At 44.7% G+C, this 21,254-nt stretch overlaps 1 protein-coding gene across 2 annotated transcripts in view; it reads left to right on the forward strand.

The window, feature by feature from the left end:
* Window positions 1-204: 204 nt before the first annotated feature.
* Window positions 205-21,254, forward strand: part of DTX4 (deltex E3 ubiquitin ligase 4) — a 30,827-nt gene continuing 9,777 nt past the window's right edge. For both annotated transcript variants that reach the window (XM_072638703.1, XM_072638704.1), the window contains exons 1-3: window positions 205-421; window positions 14,684-15,410; window positions 20,563-20,624. In XM_072638703.1, coding sequence (XP_072494804.1) covers window positions 205-421; window positions 14,684-15,410; window positions 20,563-20,624 — 1,006 coding nt within the window. The remainder of the gene's footprint in view (window positions 422-14,683; window positions 15,411-20,562; window positions 20,625-21,254) is intronic.

A 21,254-nucleotide genomic window follows, 5' to 3' on the forward strand; every position in this document is an offset into this window, starting at 1 on the left:
GCCGAGCTCCTGTTCTCTGCATGAAGCCTCTGGCCCCCTCGGGGCGGCGGGGCTCGGCGGCTGGCTGCGGCGCCCCGGGTGGATGCGGGACGCGCCCGGGGCCCATGGCGAGGAGCTGAGGCGGGCGGCCCAGCCCAGGCGCTCCCGGGGGGCTGCGCGGAGGCGGCGGCGGCGGCGGCGGCCAAGGGCCCTAGATCGCCAGCCATGCTGCTAGCCTCGGCCGTGGTGGTCTGGGAATGGCTGAACGAGCACGGCCGCTGGCGACCCTACAGCCCGGCCGTGAGCCACCACATCGAAGCGGTGATCCGGGCCGGGGGACCCCGGGCCGGCAGCGGCAGCGTGGTGCTGGGCCAGGTGGACAGCCGGCTGTCGCCCTACATCATCGACCTACAGTCCATGCACCAGTTCCGGCAGGACACGGGTGAGCCCCCTCCTTCCCTTGTCAGCTCTCAGCTCCGCTCCTGCCCCCCCACTGGTGCTGCCCCTCCCCTCCTGCCCCCCCGCTGGCGGTGCCCCTCCTGTCCCCCCTAGCTGGTGCTGTCCCTCCCCTCTCTTGCCCCCTCCGACTGCCCCCCAGCTGGCACACCACTTCCGTGCGCCGTGACAGCCCCGGCCCCATAGCCTGCCCCCACCCCCCACCCCGGGCTCCACCAGCCCTCTCTGCTAGCGGCTCCCGGGTCTGGGACAAACTTAGGGGAAGATGGAATTCCTCGGAGCTTCAGGTTCTTCCCCCGGGACATCTCGGGGAGAAGGGGGCCTAGCTGGAGGAGGCACGACGGAATGCCCGAGAAGCCTCGGGAATCCGCGCCCAGGGTCCGGGGGTCAGCACCGGAGAGTGCCAAAGCGCAGCCCAGAGCAGGTGGGGGAAGAGGCTGGGCGAGGGGGGAGGGCGCAGGGGAGAAAGGAGAAAGAGGAAGGCCGAGGAGGGATGCCAGGCTAGTGAAGCTTATTCACCCTGCCAACTGGGAATTGGCAGCAGCAGCAGGGGGCACATTCTTTCAGAGAAAGATCCTGGGTATCGCCCCTTCTCCACTCCCCCAGGAATACGACCCTTGATCTCTCAGGTCTGACTCTCCCTCTTTTAGTAGAGAAAATGGGTTTGTTTTCAGGGAATGAACATCCTTCAGATGACAAATTCACTTGGATGAGGGAAAGTAGAGAGGAAACCTTCAGCCTGGGGAAGGGGTGGGAGGTGGGACTTGAGGGTCTGTCAACTTGGAGACTCTGTGGCAAATCCGTGGCAGAATCCCAGACTGAGCAGAACCCGGAGCTATCCTATAGGTCAGGAGGAAGCTGCGTTGCTGGACATGGGGACCGACAGGACTGAGGAGCTCTGCCCAAGTCTGGCTCTTTGGGGCTCTGCATCATTCACAAGATTTAGCTGATTAATTAGAGGACTAAGGGGGTAATCCTCCCTTAGCCCCTTCTGTGGGAGAATTCTGCCTGAGGTTGCAGCCCAGTGCAATTTAGGAGACTGGGGAGCCCAGCTGCTGGAGAGAGGAAGGGAGGGCTGGTGCTGTGGAGAGAATGATTAGGAGGGTCCCAGAAGGCCAAGGAACAGCTGTCTGCTCACGGCATGCTTGTACTCATTGGAAAGACCCCAAATTCTGTGTGCTAATTAGGATTGTCATGGGAAGGGAATTTTCTTCCTCATTTTGTTTTTCTAGTTGGCAAGCACCCTGCAGACAGGACACACACTGGAAGGATTTTAGGTTTCTGGGGTAGATTCCAAAATTACTAGCATCCTGACCCCTTTCCCTTAGGGGATAGACTGTGTGTGTGTGTCTGTGCATCTGTGTCTGTGTGTCTGGGATGTGGGAGAAGGAGGCTCTTGGGACAGGGAGGGAAACTAGTGGTGGGGAGTGGATAAGGAGAAGGAATGTGGAAGGACTGAGCCAGAGGGATTAAGAAGGGCCCACAGCCCTAGCAATTTGGACAGAGTTTGCTGTGGGGGGCAGGGAGGCAAAAGATTGTGTATGTCTGGGTTGGGGTGTGTGTGCCTCTCTCTCTCTCTCTCTCTCTCTCTCTCTCTCTCTCTCTCTCTCTCTCTCTCTCTCTTTCTCTCTCTGTGCGTGTGTGTGTGTGTGTGTGTGTGTGTGTGTGTTTAGAGAAGCAGAAACTGGAAGGAATCTGGGGGGGGAGGTGTCAGGCCTAGGAGAGGCAGATGGGGAGACATTTAACAGGGAATTCCAGTTCAGCTCAAAATAAACTTGGAGGTGTAGGATTTTTATATCAAAATAACACCCGCCTCTTCAGCCCATGTAGCTCCACTGAGCGATGAGGCTCACTACTCCCAGCCATAACTCCTGGAATTTTACTCTGCAGAATTCTGGTGAATTAGGGTGTAGCACTTTTCAATAGGTGCTTCATTTTGTCTTCTTTGGAGGAACCCTAGCTCCCTCAAGGGACAGTGGAAGAAGACAAAGGAGGAAGGAGATTGAGAAATTCTCAGGTCATTGGATCGGGCCTTCGATCCAGAACTAAGCAACATTCTCCCCTCCCTCCACCAGGGAGCAAAGCATGATGGGCAGGCAACAGGTTCAAAAGAGCCCACTTTCTAACCTTAACTCTGGCTCTGTCAGAGGATTAATGTGTTGTTTAAGACAATTGATTTCTCCTTCCTAAACCTCCATTTTCTCCGTTGGATAATAAGGTTGAACCAGCTGTCTTTTAAGACCCCTTAGAGATCTGACATTCCATTCCATTACCTTGCATCTTTTGACATGTGATCCAATTCAATTCAAGCAGTATTAAGTGCCTACTTTGTGCAAGGAGAGGTCATGCAGATAAGGGAGTTGCTCTTGGTGCTTGGAAAACCTGGGTTCCAGAGCCTGGCCCTCTTCTCAATAACCTAGGCAACTTTCTCAGACTGAGTTCCAGAGCAAGTGTTGACCTGCTTTGATAGAGAGAGCTTGCCCATCTTGAATTCCCCCTGCCAATGAAATCAGAGGGTCTGAGTCCCTATACCTGTGTGAATGCGCTTTGCTTGGGCCTGAGGGGAGGGTTTGGGAGGGAAGTATAATTTTATTTGTGGACAAGCTGAGTTTAAGTATTTACAGGACAGGCAATTGGAGATTCAAGATTGGAGATCAACCTAGAGATTAGTTAGGACTGGATAAGCTGATCTGAGGATCATCAGCATAGAGGTGATAATTGAATCTGTAGAAACCTATGAGATTCCCAAGTGAGGCTGTATAGAGGGAGAAGACAAGGGACAAAGCTGAGGGACCACCCATAGTTGACAACTAGGTAGATCAGGACAGGCCAGCCTACATTGTTAGAGGGAACTCCTGACTGGGGACATGGGATAGATCACACTTGAGTTGAACCTAGAAGGAAGATGGGGATTTTGAGAGCCAGGGGTGAAGATGGAGCATATGCCAGTCATGGGGAGCAGTTGATATGTGTAAGCACAAAAAAAAAAAGGAATATACATGCATATATACACATATGTGTTGTGGATATGGATGCATATACATATGTGTATGTGCACATATATACATGTGTGTATATTGCATTATATCAATGTATATGCCTTGCATACATATATAGGCACATGTATATACATATATCTATGTGTATATATTTTCATATATATGCACACTGTATAGAAGAAGCAACAAGGAAGACCAAACTGAGAGCAGCACATGCTCCTTGGGACTCTATAAGAAGAATCCAAATCCAATTTTCATTTGAAGGTTTAAATATCACCTGCCTGAGATTCATATCCCACATTGCAGTAAGTTTGGGGTAATGCTCCCATCCAAGGGTGTGATGGAAGAGAAAGGAAGAAAAATTGCCAATGTAACTAAAAGTAACACCCTATTTTAGTCATTTTCAAAGTGCTTTCAACATCCATTATCTCATATGATTCTCACAATAACCCTATGGGATGAGATATATTAGAGAAAGTGTTTTGTTTTTTAAATATCACTTGACAGACGAAGAAATTGAGTCTAGGAGTGGTTCAGCAGTCAATTTGGAGTTTGAGGATGTGGGTCTGAATATTTATTGTCTCTGTGACATTATGCTTCCAGGCATATAGCTTCCCTGGGCCTTGATTTTCTGATCTGAAAATTAAGGGGGTCCAACTAAATGATTTAGAAGGCACTGCAGCACTGAACTCCCAAGCTCAGGAGATCCATCCACCAGCTTCAACCTCCCCAGGAGCAGGATTTACAACAGTGCGTCAGGCTAGAACACCTTGTATTAGAGTCATATAGGATCATAGGATTTAGACTTGAATGGACCCTTTAGAGTTTATCTAGTCAAATCCCCTCATTTTACAGATAAGTGAACTGAGGCCCAAAAATAGTAAGTAAGGTGGCCGAGGTCACACAGATAATACTTTCCAGAGGCAGGATTCTAAACCAGGTCTTTCTGACACTAAATCTACCTGCTTTTTCTTCTGTGCCAGGGCTTGACAAAGCCATGAATCTGAATGATAGATACACTAGGTCCTGGGCCATATACTCTGGCAGCTTTATAAGGACATTACCTCCCCATCCACCAGCTAGACTTTCAAGCTTGAAGCAAAACTGCCCAAACAATAGAGAACTGGGAGCAACTTGACCACAGTTGACTCTGCCTCCCTTCCCTTCCTTCCCTAACCATCCTTTCCCCATCTTTCTTCCTCGTTTGATTGCTTTAGTGCCTCTCCAGAGGCTTTCCTGTGTTTGAGAGCTTAGAAGTTGCCTCTCCCTACTTCTTGTGCCTTCTGGTCCCTCTATTTGGGACCTCATTGCTACCAGTCACTGGGGAGAGCCTGGCTGAGGGTGCCCTGGCCCCTCTGGACTCCTCAGCTCAACCTCAGTCTCCAAGATCATTTCAGATTCTAAACCCATTCCCTCCTGGCATGTTGGGCCAGAGAATCAGAAAGACTTGGAGTGAAGGGAGGCAGGGGTGGGCAAAGAAGTGAGACAGGATTCTCTTTTTGCCACCAGCCCTGGTAACCCTAGATTTACTTTCTCTGGATCAATGTTTTCTGCTCTTCAGGCAGAAAGGCAGTTGGGGTTTGGTGGAAGGAGTGGCAGACCTGAAGTTGGAATACACTAGGATCTGAGTCTTGGTTCTAACACTACCAGCCTCAGTTTACTCATCTATAAAATGGGGATGATAATTCTTTTTTGTTGTTCAGTCATGTCTGACTCTTCATGATCCCATTCGAGGTTTTCTTGACAAAGATACTGGAATAGTTTGCCATTTCCTTCTCCAACTCATTTTCCAGATAAGGAAACTGAGGCAGCAGGATTAAGTGACTTGCCTAGGGTCACACAGGTAGTGTGTGAAGCCAGATATGAACTCAGGAAGATGAGTCACTCTACCCACCTAGCTTCCTGAATGATAATTCTTATACCACTGACTTTATGAGTGGCTGAATCACGGTGTGCAACTTTTCAAGTAGCAAATACTTCCTTTTTGTTGATTTAAATTGAATTCCTTCCCCTTCCCACTGCTCTCAATAAAAAAAGAAAGAACAGGGATGATGGAACTCAATAGAATAAGAACAGAAGAAATGCTCAAGTCAGTGGAAGCGAAGGAGGAAGCCTGACTTTGCTCCAGACCTAAATTTTTTTCCGGAATAGGAAATGTAATATTAGAGGAAACTAATGGTTGGGGGAGGGGGCGGGGGGGAGAGGCAGGGAGAGAGAGATTGGGAACAGGTATTTTCTTGTACTTTTTAGTTAGGATTGTCTTTATCCACCTTATTATAAATTGATTTTTAAGAGACAGCATGGGGCAGGAGATAGAGTAGACAGAGGCCTGAGTTGGAATCAAGAAGATTCAGGTACATGTCCTGCCTCTGACACTAGCTGTCCTTATAAAGAAGACTTCACCTTTGAGCTTTGATTTCTTCATCCCTACTTTCCTTCAAAGCTTACCTTGTACCACCTACCTCACACACAAGTCCTTTCCTAATTATCCCTACTTGGTTTTGTTCCTTATCCAAATTAGTTTATATTTGTTTTGTGTGAAAAACTAGCATGATGTAGTGCATAGGGAAATAACTTTGGAATCTTGGAGAGCCGCACGTGAATCCCACTTCTGACACATACTGGCTGTGTGACCCTGGTCTAGTCCCCTAATCTGGGTGATTTCTCTAAGACTGTCAGGTGCCTAAGAGGAAGAGATCAGCACTGGTGGAGGGAGTGCTGTCATTGAGAATTCCCTGCCCCAGTGAAATAATAGGCCAGTCCAAAAGAAGTAAACTATTTTACATACACATTTGTGTATGAAAGGTAGTATAACCTAACACAGAAGGAAAGCTGGTCTCAGAAGCAGGGTTCAGATCCCACTTCTGACATTTGCTATTGACTGTGTGACTCTTGGGAAGTACCTAAGCTTCTGAAGTCTAAGCCCAGTGATGTCAAACTCCAAGGGCTCTTATTGACTTAGAAAACCATAAATGAACATTATCTGTGTTTTGTTGTGTTAGTTTGCTAAGTATTCCCCAATTACATTTTAATCTGGTTGAGCCCACTTGGTTTACATGTTTCTCATCTCTGTTCTGCTCCATCACACAGGCTATAGATGTGTCCATCTACATTGGTAGCAGGAGTTTCCTCAATGGAATCACAGGTCACATAATGCTATAAAGGACCTCAGAGGTCATTTGGTCCATCCCCCTCATTTTACAGATGAGAAAACAGGCCTACAGAGTTGATTTGCCTAAAGTCAATGAGGAAGTAAAGAGTGGAGTACGGATTTTAACCCAGATTTGATAAATGCTTCTTGATCTCTCTGTAAAGTGGGTATGATTACACTTACTCTCAGTAATGGGGATGATAATTCTTTTTTGTTTTTCAGTCATGTCTGTATGGGTGAAATGAGTCACTGTACCTCAAATCATCTGCAAAATTTAAAGGTGTTACATAAATGTCAAATCAATTGACCATTTATTAAGCACCTACTGTATGCCAGACACACTGGGGCTCCAAAGAAAGGCAAAAATAGTCCCTGCTCTTGAGGGGCTCATAGTCTAATAAGAGAGAAAGCAATTATGTACACATAAGTTATATATGTACAGTAAATTGGATATAATTTCAGGGAAATATAATGATAATAGCTAAAATGTGCATAGGAATTTAAAATTTGCTAAACACTTTGCAAATTTTGTCTCATTTGATCTTCACAACAACAAGCATAGGAATTAGGTAATAATATTATTGTCATTTTATGGATGACATAACAGAGGCAAGCAGAGGTTATGTGACTTGCCCAGGGCAACATAACTAGTAAGTATCTACAGCTGAATTTTAAACTCACATCTTACTGATTCCCACTCTGGTGCTCTATCCACTACCTCACCGACTAGCCTCCTTACTATTAGTACTAGCTTGCTCTTACCAGCAGAACTATGGTCACAGTGTAAGAATAAAAGAGCCCCTAGAAGTCCTTGGTTCAAATTCCAGCTCTACCACTTGATGTCTGTGTGACCTGTGTGAAACAATATGGTATGTTAGAAAGAACCTAGTCCCTGAGATCAGAAGGCCTGGGTTCAAATGTGGGATCTCTCACTGTGTGACTTTGGGAAATTCATTCATTTCTTCTTCGTTGGAGACCATTTTTGCTCTTAAAATGAGTGTTGAATTAGATAGTCTCTAAATCCGCCCCCCTCTGCCCCCCCAGCTCTAGAAACCTACAGTATTTCTCTTCCTTAGGCTTCAGATACCTCCTTTATAGGATGAAATGGTTGGAAAGGAGAATGATGTCCAAAAATCTCTTCTAAGCTATGATTGGGTGACTTATCTGTGTTCACTTTTTCTCCCAGAAAGCCAATCTGGTTCCGGCTCCTGCGTCTTCATGTGGCCATAAGGGAAATCAAGTGAAGGCAGGAGCCTATCTGGGTACATGGTATATTAGAAGCAAATATATTCTTTGCCTCAGAAAACTCCATGCCATGAAGTATCTTGCTGTGTGTGCTGGTGGCAGGGATGGGTGGGACCAGGGATGCCCAGAGAGAGATGAAGTGTCTGAAGAGCCTGTGGGTCACAGAAAAAAATGAAGCTGAAAGCCTTTTGGAACCCAGGTTCAAGCTGGACAGAAATTTCCTGCACTATAACCTGAAACCAAAAGAGGACAGTATTTATGTGCACCCTTTATCTCATCTGAATTTCACAACAACCATGTAAGTTAGGCGATACAGATATCTCCATTTGATAGATGAGGTAACTGAGACCCATAGAGCTTCATATGTATAGAAAAATAGGAATTAAAGTGATAATGGACCTCAGAGGTCATCTAATTTAATTCTTTCATTTTGCAGGTACAGAAACTGAGCACAGAGAAGTGAGTTGTTTATGGGTAGAGAAGATGAGCATTTATGTAATACCTACTATATATCAGACTATGCTAAACATTTTTTACAAATAGTATCTCATTTGAGCCTGACAACAACCCTGTGAGGTAGGCACTGATATTCCCTGTACTACATTTGAGAAAAACTGAGACAGAGGTTAAGTGACTTTCCTAGGACCACAGCTACTTAATATCTGAGAATGAATTTGAAGTCAAGGCTTCCTGACTTCAGGCCCAGTGCTCTGTTCCCTGTACTACCAGTTGCCTCATGATCATCAAATAATCAGCAGCTTAGGCAGGTTTTGAACCCAGGCCTTCTGATTCAATTCAATTCAAACAACATTTATTAGGCACCTACCAGGCAGGCACCTACCCAGGCACTTGACCTTGAGTGGATATTTGGGTCAAACACCAAGAGGGGTGACAGAGCAGGCCTGACCCCTTCCTTCATAGTGAAAACAGATGATCAGAAGGGTTCCTGGAGGCTTATGGGGCAAGTACCAGGTTCTGGAGTTGCTGTATTTTAGAAGAATACTTTCTAAACCACTAATTCTCCAATAAGTATCCAGAGAATGAGATATAACCCTCTCCACAGGCATCATTTGCCAGCCTCTCTGGTTCAGAAGCAGTTCCTGCTGTCGAGGATTTGGGTCAGGCAACAAGACCACTTAACCCTCCAGAAATTTTTTTCTTGAAAGAAAGCCCAATGACCTTGGGCTTATGACCAAGGAAGGTTCAAAGGGGTATAAAGTGGGCCCTGCCCTCAGAGTGATTTATAGTCACTCAGATGTTTTAGGGTCATCTAATCTAACCATGGGGCAGCAAGGTGATACAGTGGATAGAGCCCTGGGTCTGGAGTCAAGAGGACCTGAGTTGAAATACGGCCTCAGATACTTTTTAGCTGTGTGGCCCTAGGCAAGTCATTTAACCCTGTTTGCCTCAGCATCCTCATCTGTAAAATGAGAAGGAAATGGCTCAACCACTCCAGTATCCTTGCCAAGAAAATCCCAAATGGGGTCAGAAAGAGTCGAACATGATTGACCACCAACAAAGTCTAACTTCACTCATTTTACAGAAGAGTAAATTGACAATTGTTTATTAAGTGCCTGCTATTTGCCAGATTCTGTGCTAGGGAGACAGAGACAAAATTTTAAAAGTCTCTATCTACTTATTCAATGCCATCCCAATTAAATTACCAAAAAACTATTTTATCGAGCTAGAAAACATAATAATAAAATTCATTTGAAAGAAAAAAAGGTCAAGAATATAAGAGGAATTAATGAAAAAAATAAGGGAAGTTTAACAATAGCAGATCTTAAACTATATTAGAAAGCAGTAATTATCAAAACTATCTGGTATTGTTTAAGAAACAGAAAGGTAAATCAGTGGAACAAAGTAAATATATAAAATACAGTAGTAAGTGACTATAGTAAATTTGTGTTTGACAAAAGTAAAGATTTAAGCTTTTTGAATAAGAATATACTATTTGTTAAAAAAAAAAAATTGGGAGAAAACTGGAAAGCAGCCTGGCAGAAATTGGGTATAGACCGATATCTTACATCATTTACCAAGATAAAGCCAAAATGGATATATATCTAGATATAAATGGAGGGATAAGAAAACTAGAAGAACATGGAACACATTGCCTATAAGACTTATGGATAGGAGAAGAACTTATAAATAAGCAAGAGACAGAGAGCATTATGAGTGTAAAATGAGTAATTTTAATTACATTAAATTAAAATTTGTACCAATAAAACCAATGTAGCCAAGATTAGAAGGAAAGCAGAAAATTGGGAAGGGGGGTGGATTTTAGACAGTTTCTTGGATAAAGGTCTCATGTCTCAAGTATTTAGAGAAGTTTGTCAATTTTGTGAGAATATAAGTCATTCCCCAATGGAAAAATGGTCAAAGGATATGAAGAGCAGCTTTTTGATGAAGAAATCAAAATTATATAAATAGTCATATGAAAAAATGTCCTAAATCATTATTGATTAAAGAATTACAAATTAAAACAGCTTTGAGATATCATTTTACACCTATCAGATTGACTAAAATGATAGAAGGAGAATGACAAATATTGGAGGGGATATGGAAAAACTGGGACATTAACACATGGTTGGTGGAACTGTGAACTGTTTCAACCATTTTGGAGAGTAATCCAGAATTATGCCCAAAGAACTATTAAACTGCCTTTCATCCAGCAATATCACTATTAGGTCTGTTTCCCAAGGTAATCAGGAAAGAAGGAAAAGAACCTATATGTTTTAAAAATATTTATAGCAGCTTTCTTTGTAGTGGCAGAGAACTGGGAATTGAGGAAATGTCCATCAATTAGAGAACAGTTCAAAAAGTTGTGATACATGATCATGATGTAATACTACTGTGCTGTAAGAAATGATGAGCTTATTGATCTTAGAAAAACATGAAAAGACTTGTGTGAAATAACGAAAAGTGAAACAAGCAGAACCAAGAGAACATTGTATACAACAACAGTAATATTGTTCAAAGAATAATTGTGAACAACCAAGCGATTCTGAGTACTATAAATACTCAGATCAATTATAAAGGACCCATGAAGGAAGATGCTATCCACTTTCAGAGAAAGAACTGATAAATAGAAGCATGTATATTATGGTTTTACATATCTTTATATATCATGTCAAATGGTGGCCTTCTCTAAGGCAGGATGGAGAGGGAGAGAGGGAGAGAGACATTTCAGAACTTAAAATGTAACAAAAGAAAGAAAAAAAACAAAACCCAACAGTACAAAAGTAAGCAAATAAATAAAAGTCTTTGCCCTCAAAGAGCTGACATTTTAACAGAGCCCACTTGGAATGGGAGAACTCAAGAAATATTGGGGAACAGTGGCCAGGAGAGGGAATTTCTGTCTAGGTCGTCACAATGCCTTTGAATGGAGCCTTAGGATGATAGGTTATCACATCCTTTAATTCAAATTTCTATCCAGAAAATGTCCTGAAAGTCAGTGCAGGTTTAAGCTTTGGTAATTTAACTTTTTATACTTTTTAAAAATTATTTATTTAGCATTTTTCCCCAATTACATGTAAAAACAATTTTTAACATTAATTTTCAACATTTTTGGTTCTGGATTCTCTCCCTCCCCACATCCCTCATTGAGAAGGCAAGCAATTGGGGCCCTCTGAGTCCACATCTGGCCCTCTTTATACTTCCTCTTTCAGAGTCCAGGGCATCAGTGGGAGATAGGATGGATAATATCACTGAAGCTTGCTTGTAGAGAGAATAGAGCACCCCAATCCTCTCTGGGATGGGGAGCTGTACTCCCTCCCCCATCCTCTTTCCTTATGGTCACCAATTCTCGTTAGGCCCTAATAAATGATAAATAGGAGGAAAGGCCCTATACATACATATCATGGGACTGAGTAGCAACCAGCGACTTCTTCTGGAAATTGTGAGGGATAATATATACATATGTAGTCATGCAAAACATTTCCATATTAGTCATGTTGTAAAAGAAAACATAGACTAAAAAAAACCCAAGAAAAATAAAAACAGCAAAAAAATATGCTTCCATCTGCATTCAGACTCCATCAGTTCTTTCTCTGGGGATGGATAGCATTTTTAATTATAAGTTCCTCAGAACTGTTTTGGATCACAGTATTGGATCGCAGTATTTGGATCACAGTGAATAAGTCATTCACAGTTGATCGTCTCATAATATTGCTATTACAGTGTAGAGTGTTCTGGTTCTGTTCATTTCACTTTGCACTACTTCATATAATTCTTTCCAGATTTTTCTGAGATCATCTTGTTCATCATTTTTTGTAGCACAATAGTATTCTATCACAATCACGTACCCCAGCTTGTTCAACCATTCCCCATTTGATGGGCATCCCCTCAATTTTCAATTCTTTGCCACCAGAAAAGAACTTTTATAAGTATCTTTATACGTATTAAGTCCTTTTCTTTTTTGTTTTTCATCTCTTTTGGAATACAGACCTAGTAGTGGTATTGCTAGCTCAAAGGGTATGCATGGTTTTATAAGCCTTTGGGCATAATTCCAAATTGGTCTGCATAATCTTTGAATCGGTTCACAACTCCACCAAAACATTAATGTCTCAATTTTCCCACATCCCCTCCAATATTTGTCAATAACTGTTTATATCTTTTGCCATGTATCAATTGAGGAATGGCTATTATTTTTCTAAATTTGACTCAGTTCTCTCAACATTTGAGAAATGAGGCTTTTATCAGAGAAAGTTTCTTTAATTTTTTTTCACAGTTATGATTGCTAACTGTAGCTTAAACTTTTAACATCTTAAACCTATATAGAAACTTTTGGAAGATCCTGCATATGTTGCAACCTGTCAGGTTTACAACACATTTCCTTTACTATAAGGTAGGTAGGCAGATAGCTATGATTCCCATTTCTCAGATGAGGAAATGGAGGTTCAGAGAGCTTGCTTGGTACAATGGAAAGAACACAGACCCTGACATTAGAGGGTCAGGGTTCAAATTCTACCCAAGATACTTATTTTTCAACACCCCACCCCCCACCCTGGGCCTTAGTTTCCTCATCTGTAAAATGAGGGAGTTGAATCAGATGGCCTCTGAGGTCCCTTTCAACCTTAGATCTTTTTCTCTTAGGATCCAGTGTAGGTCAAGTGTCTTACCATTCCTCTGTTGTCTTACCATTGTCTTACCATTTAACAGCCATTACATATTAAAGTTGGGGCCCTCCTGGGATGGGAAGCTGCACTCCCTCCCCCATCCTAGCCCTCTCCTTATGGTCACCCAATTCTCTTTAGACCTTAATAAATACTAAATAGGGGGAAAGGCCCCATGCATAACATGATTCTGAGTAGCAGCCAGGGTCTTCATCTGGACTCTTTAGAAAGGAAATTGTGAGGGATAATTGTTTCCCTCCCCCCACCCTTCCTCCTCCATTCTTTCTTCTTCCCTCCTCCAAAGGTCTTACTACTCAATGAGGAATTGTTCTGTGTCTCCCAGTGGCTCTGAATGTTGTCGTTTGGGGTCATTAAGAGGCTCTGAGATGTGGGGCCTGGGGGGTGGGGGTATGACCCTGGCAGGGGCCTGAATAGTCATTGTTCCTTTTCTTTCCTTCTTGAATGGAGGCTGTCCCGAGTCATAGTGGTCATGGTGTCTCCCCTCTGAGAGAAGGTTGGGGAGGGCTTGAGGCCTGGGGAGGGAGTCTTTACCATCAGATTGATGGGTGGTGATAAAGCTGACAGATGCTAAGATTCCTGCATTCTTGAGGCCCTCCCTCTTCCCAGACCCCTTCCTCTGTGCTTTGTTTTTGGTGCTCCCTTGCGGAATGGTCCCTGATTGGGGAAAGGACTTGACTAGGTTGGAAGTCATGGAAGTAGAGCAAGAACAGAGTAGGAACCTGGAAAGACCGGGCTCCCTGGGCTCTGTGAAGAATACTGACTGAGAGGCAGCATTGCTAGCTATGCGGCTTTGGGTAGCTCAGTGTAAGATCCTGGGATCATAATCATAGAACAGAAGGGGGTTTAAGTATATCACCTCCCTGAGCCACATCTGTAAAATGGAGATCGTAGTTCTTTAACTGCCCATCCAACACAGAGATAGAAGACAAAATTCTTTAACTGTAACAATGGGGTCTTGTCACTGATGGACAATAAAACCTGAGGGCAATCGCTCTCTTTCCCTCCCCATCCCTTAATTTCTCCTCATGAAGAATACCCTATAGTAATCTCTGTCTTCTCCTTTCCTCCTTCTGTTCTAGCAAGGCTAAATGTTTCAGAGATAGCATCTACAGTGTGCTTAGAGCTCCTTGGAGGGAAGGCACTAGACCTGAGTTCAAAACCTGCCTCCATCCCTTACTAAACCATGTGACCCTCAGCAAGTCACTTAATTTTTCTGTGTCTCAGTTTCCTTTTCCGTAAAATGGGGTTAATCACAGTGCCTGCTTCATAGGTTGCGAGGATCACATAAGGTTATGTATATAAAGTGTATATAAGTGTATATGAAACCCGACATTAACTTTAGCTATTATTATTTTTGAGAGGCAGCTAGGTAGCACAGTAGTTGGAGCACTAGACCTGGAGTCAGGAAAACCTAAGTTCACATCCAGCCTCAGACACTTACTGTGTGACCTTGGGCAAGTCATTTAACCTCCATCTGCCCTGGTTTCTTCAACTGCAAAATGGATCAAGGGGTATAATTTTTGTAAAACACAGTGCCTGGCACATAGTAGGTGCTATATACATGTTACTGATGGTGATGACAGTGAAACTGAGGGCCTGAGCAATGAAAGGAATTACCCAAAGTCACCTAGTGGCAAAATGGCTTAGGGTCCCCATGCTGGAAGAAGAGGATGTTTCCAGAATGGGTGTCTAACACTCCTCTCTCTACTCTCTGGCAGGGACTCTCCGTCCTGTCCGTCGAAGCTACTATGACCCAGCCTCAGCACCTGGGAAAGGTGTGGTCTGGGAGTGGGAGAATGACAATGGCTCTTGGACCCCTTATGACATGGAGGTGGGCATCACCATCCAGCACGCCTACGAGAAACAGCATCCCTGGATCGACCTCACCTCCATTGGCTTCTGCTACGTCATTGACTTTGGCACAATGAGTCAGATCAACAGGCAGACTCAGCGTAAACGTCATATCCGACACCGTCTTGACCTCATCTATCCCATGGTCACAGGCACATTACCTAAGTCTCAGTCCTGGCCAGTCAGCCCGGGTATGGCCAGCTCCCCCCCAGGCCCTCCATGTTCCTGCCCACAGTGCCTCTTGGTGATGAGCGTCAAGGCAGCAGCTGGGGCCAATGGTGGCATGGGGCTGCTACCACCCATGCCTGCTCGGAAAAATATGCCTGCCCCTAGTGGGACCAAGTTGCCCCCACCTCCAGGTGCTGGGCCCAAGCCTCTGGATGGAATGGGCACCATTCGGGGTCCAGGGAAAACAATGACCTCACAGGTGAACCGGAGGCAGGCAACTAGCACACCGGCCCTGACCTCCTCAGCCTCCCCAGCTAGCCCCCCAGGGGCCACCAGCAAGAATGGGCGGGTAGCGCTGGCTACCCTGAACCGCACCAATTTGCAGCGTCTCGCCATCGCCCAGTCCAGAGTACTGATTGCTTCTGGGTAGGTGTCTCTATTTCTTTCATGCTGAGGGAACCCAGATGAAAGCTTAAGGGAGTCCCTGAAGGACTTTAGAGCTCTCCACCCCATCTTTCCTCATCCTGTAGAATGCTGGGGTGGGACAATGGCAGGTTGAGATAATGGTGGTCTAGTCAGCAACTGACACAGCACACACTCAGAGGGAGATGGATCCCTCCCGAGTCCAGACTTTTCTTCCTAGGAGTTTTCACTGGTGTAGAAATTAACTTGAAGGGGAATTGAGTTGAGGTCCTGTTCTATATCTCTCAAGTAGTTTGGTGGGAGGAACTTTGGATTTGTCAAAGGACCTGGGCCCCCATTGTAATTCACAGTAGCACTTTGGGCAAGTCAAACTCTCTTGGTGAAGGAGCACAGAATAGTGAATAGGGTACTACACTTAGAATCAGGAGGACCTGAGTTCAAATCCTGCCTTGTTGAACACTTACATCGGCATGACTCTAGGAAATTCACTTCCTTGGGCCTCATTTTCTTCATCTTTAAGGGATTGGAGTAGGTGATGGTCACCCTTCCTTGAAGCTCTGAATCCTAGAAAGTTATTTCTTCTTGATTTGGTGACCATAAATTTAAATGTATAGATAAGGTAGTCTTAGCCAAGAGTGTTTTCTGGTGGGGGTGGATAATCTGCTTTTGACTCCTTGCTCCTGATTCTTTGACTCATCTCTCCATTGTATCCCTTCAGCTTCAGGTCTGTGATCTCTCCAACCTCTTTCCTTTTGGGAACCCCCAGATCTGTCTCTGGTCTTTGGTAAACCCAAATGATTAGGGTGACTTTGGGTCCCTGAGTACCTATTATCAATACTAGACTCAATTTCCTCCCTTCCTACTGTATTCCAAACCCTGGGGAACCAAAGCTAAAAATGAAATCGTCCCTGCCCTCTAGGAGAAACCTGAGGATGAAATTGCCCTCAGCTAGATTTCTGCTCCAGGGAACATTGCACTACCTAAAGTGGAATCTTGGAATCTTAAACTATAAGAGCTGGAGGGGACCTTAACCTTCTTCGTAAAGATGGACAGCCTCTGAGCTGGCCAAGCTCCTTGGGGAGGTAAATACCTAGGGAGACAGAAGGCCAGAGTCATTCCTTCTGCCCTATCTCTTACATGCTCATCACCAGCCATTAAAGGTGGCATCAAGTCACAGATGTCAGTGGTTATTCCCAGCGCTCCTTGAAAATGCCAGCAAACCCCAATGATATCAACTGGGGGAGGGGAGTCCTGAATCTCATTGAATCCTAATGGGTGAATTAGTTGTTCATTCTCTCCCTCTCCTCTTCTTTAGAAGAATTGGAGGCAGGGAGTAGGGGTGGGCAGGGTGGGCAGTGGTGAATCAAAAGGACTATAGAAAGTAATTTCTTTTTCCCTTTATACTGTTGCCTTGACAAGAGAGGCCTCTCTCTACCCTTCCATATCTCCTAACCCTTTCCTTTTACATTCTTCCTCCAATCTGCCCCCCACCCCCAAACTCATCTTCCCTCAACCCTTTCTTGGCCACTTAATTAGCGTGTTATCCCCTTTTGTCTGGCCTTACCATCGGCCTTCTGTCAGAGCTCACCCCTTTTCTCCCTCCCCTCTGCCCATGACCTCTTCAAGCAACTTTCCCACGGAAAAAAGAGGGGATGGGCAGGAGGAATGGGATGTAGAAGGTTTGGGGGGGGTTGGGGGGCACAAAAGACCCTGTGAATTATTCAGTGAGACAAGCAAGGGGGTTTCTAAAGAGTAGAAGCGGGGAGTGGTATGTATGCAGGAGGGCGGGAACTGTCCCTCTGTGTGTCTTCTCTAGATTAGTGATTTCTCTATCTCCAGCTAGGCCTCAGTTACCGTAGTGACAGACCATTGTCCAGCTCTAGGATTCCTGGGCTGGTGTGTTTATCTCCGTGAAAACCCCTGCTTCTCACTATGGTTTCTACAGAGATATCTCCCCACCCCCGCCCCATCCCAGTCTTTTCATTTTCTCAGTCATATAGATCAACAACTTTGGGTATATGAGACACCCTCCCCTAATTTAGAGAAAGCCAAACAGCTAAGGAGTATTCTGATTGGCTGACATGAAGGGGCAGGCTGGCCTAAGTGAGGTTGCCTGGCGGCTGTGATGGATTATGGCGCCTTCATAGCAACACCCTGCCTGCTTCTGCCTCTGCTCAAAGGAATGGGCTTAATGTGAACAGCTTGGGCCCAGTAGAAGGTGTGGCCAGTGTGGACTTTGGCACAGATTGGATCTCTTAGGGAGCTCAGGATTTCACATTTTGGTTTTATATAAGGTGAGGGCTTGATAAGAGAGATATAGGTCCTGTATACAGTATACAGAAACTGACTCAGGGTGGGGTAACCACACCCCAGCATAGGACCTTTGTCCTGAGGAGAACTGACAGTTATAATTACCGCCCTGGCTTCCACCAGGGCTTGACTTTCTCATATCAGCCTTTGTCTCTAGGTTTTCCTAGTTCTTTAGTCTTAGATGAACAACAGGTGTAGACAGCTTTGGGGGGCCTTCTGTTCCATTCTTGAGGGGAGGGTTGTTGAGTCCTTAGGTTCTAGGGAATGCTGAGTGTTTATCAGTGTACTGCCATAGAGTTCCTGAGCTGGAGGGCATCTTAGAACATGGAACATGGGACATTAGCAGTGAACAGAACTTAAAGCACAGGACAAAGAATGTCAGAGTGGGCATGGAACTCAGAACATCGAATAACAGCACTTAAAGGGATTTTAACAGTCAGCAGCCAGCAGACATTTATTAAGTGCTCAAATGCTTGAAATGGACAGGATCTCAGGTCAAGTGACTTAGAACAGAAAATGTCAGAGCTGGGAGAGAATTTAGAAATTACATAGTCTAATCTCCTCATTTTTTGTATGGGGAAATGAAGACCTACCCAGCAAGGGGAAATTACTTTTCCAAGATCACTGTTAGATGCTGGAGAAGTTAGCCCCTGCTTCCCTCCCAACCCCCACTACTGGTCTAGTCCTCTTTTTCCCATGAAGCCACCTCCAGCCTTGGTTGTACATGTATCCATAAGACACATCTGGCATATGTAAGTGAGTGCACATACATGTTTTCTGGCTCTCCTCCTCTTGTGGGCCTGCTATATGTCTGTATTTTCCTGGTGTTTCCTGTTTGCCTGAATCAAGTAGGGAAACCTGCCAGTCCAGTTTGTGGGAACAAAGGTAGCTTTTGTCACCCAAATCACTGCAACCTATCAGCTGAGTTGGGGGCTTTCTTTTGGAGGGGCTTGGGAGAACACAGGTACAGTGCTATCTTCCCCTGATGGTGAGCGCTGAGAACATTATCGTGGAACACACTTAAGAAGCATGGGGGAGGGGATGAACAGGTATTGTCTTCAAAATCCCTGCCCCCTTGTTGGGAAAACAGTTTTTTAAGAGTCTAAAATCTCTGATTCTAAGTGAAGAGAAAATTCTCAGAGTAATATAGTAACAGAAGTGAGCCAGTGGATTTTTTAAATAGGATTTAGAGTTAAAAGGGATTGTAAAAATGATCTAACCAATCTTGGCATTTTGCAGATGGGTAAACTGGGGCCCAGAGAAGAAATGCCCAGTCAGGGTCACCCAGGCTATGGAGAGTGTCAATCCCCACTCCTTCCCTACCTTTGTGCATATGGGAGCCCTTCTCCTTGCTCTGATCTCACCCCAAGCTGGGTCTCCTGAGTCCCATGCTGTACCTCTCCCCTTTCCCATAATCCCATGGGCCAGATATCACCTCTGTCAGACCTTGCATGGGTCTTCTCTGGCTCCCTTTTGAGATCAGTTGCCCTAACCAACTGTGACTAGGGGATGATTCTTGCTCTTGGTTTCTCTTTTCCTTCATGATCTCCTGACTCTAGAGCAAACTTTGCCTGTTTTTATTACACCCCCGTGTCTACATCCATTTTCTCTCTGCCTTGGGATCCTAAATTTAGAACTGGAAGGTACCCTAGTTGCTGTTAAAGTCAACCCCCTTATTTTAAGGATGAGGAAGCTGAGACACGAGGAGGTGATTGGTGATGGTCCTTGAAGAGGACCAAAATGACATCACTGCGTCGGGGTCAAGGTATAGTGTGTCCAACAGCCTGATCAGTCCAATATGAACTCGGAAGGCTCTATCACAGGTTGGGCACAAATTGTCCATGTGAACATGTGGAATGGAGATGTCTTTAAACTTGCAAACTCACTTTTTCTTTGACTTCAGACAGAAGTGAAGGGTATAAGGCAGAATTTGAACCCAGTTTCAAAACTCTAAATTCAGTGCCCTGCCCACCACACCAGAGACAATTGTTCAAAAGCCCCAGGTCTGGTCTGGGTAACTAAGGTTGGGAGTATATCCCTCCCCTGGCCCCACTATCTGCCACCACCCATAATAAGCACCTGTCCCCTCAGTGCCCCACGGGATGGGTGGGGCAGGTGGTTGGACTGCTCACTTTTCCTGTTTGCCTCTTTTATCTGGGGAAAGAAGATAAATCTGTCTGTTAGGATGGGCTCTGGCCTTGTTACACAAAACCAATTAGTATCTGGGGGGTTCTTTTTAGAGTCAACCTGTGATTTCATTGGCATAGGGAATTCCCAGTGAGCCCTGCACACTTCAGATAGCTGCACCTTTTCTGTCACTGACAAGTTACCAATGTGATGCAGCCCAGTATATGTTTGAAGAGGGCTTAAACCCTAGTCAGAGATATTCCTGATTCTGAGTTTTTCTGCATGTTAAGAGAATCATATGGTTCATTTTATCCCAACATGCATTTATGAAACCAGACATCATGGTAAGCAGTGGGAATACAAGAGCCAAAAGGAAAGCAGCCCTTTAGCTACCCTGTTCTACAGAGCTCAGTCCTGAGAGCTAAGAATGGTTTTTACATTTGACATTTCTTTTCTTAGTTTCTGGGGCCATACCAGAACTGGCAGCAGGCTGAATTTGGCCCAAGGGCCACCCCTGATCTAGTCCAGTGCCATCCACAGATGAGGAAATAGAGAACCAGACAAAGGAAGTAACTTCCCTAAGGTCACACAAGTCTTAAATGAAAGATCTGGGATGCCAATGAAGAGAAGGGAGGACTCTTCTTGGGCTGAAGATTCAAGGTCTTGAGGGAGACACACATACAACAGATAATAGTATATTTGTTTCTTCCTTACACAGTGTCCCCACTGTCCCGGTGAAGAATCTCAATGGGTCCAGTCCTGTGAATCCTGCCTTAGCAGGTAAGAGGAACCCCTTGGCTTTTCCCCCAGTAACAGCAGCTGCCTGGCGCACAGATAAGAGGAGGGAAGTACATAACAAATGGGATACTTTTCTACTCCTGCTTTTTTCCTCCTTTTTACTTAAAAGTTTAACCATTGTCTTTGGGTTCTATACCACAGACATTTCCATATTTAACTCTCCCTTCTACCCCATCTCCATCACACATACAACTCACACATACACACACACAAAATTTCTTTTAACAAAGAAAGGTAGTTAAACCAAACTAGTACAGCAGCCATATATGATAGGGTATGCAACATTACACAGTCATAGGTCCCCCATTCTCCTTTATCCTCCAGCGCCAAGAGTGACCACTAGAGTAACACTGTATCATTTTCCTTTTGTCATTTGTTTTTTGTGTCTTCCTGTTTGTCATTGTGTCATTATGTAATTCTTCTATTGATTCTGTTTCCTTTCCTCCATCCTCCATCATATCCATATTTCCATGTGTCTCTGCTTTCTGCCTATTCATCATTTCTTGGGACCCAGTAACAAAGTTAGTCACAGTTCATTCCATGAATGCATCAACCGATGAGTACACACTGTTTCTGGTTATTTGCTCCCACAAAAGTTGCTACTCCAATTAT

The sequence above is a fragment of the Notamacropus eugenii genome, chromosome 2 (assembly GCF_028372415.1).
Source record: "Notamacropus eugenii isolate mMacEug1 chromosome 2, mMacEug1.pri_v2, whole genome shotgun sequence".
In the NCBI taxonomy this organism is placed as follows: domain Eukaryota; kingdom Metazoa; phylum Chordata; class Mammalia; order Diprotodontia; family Macropodidae; genus Notamacropus; species Notamacropus eugenii.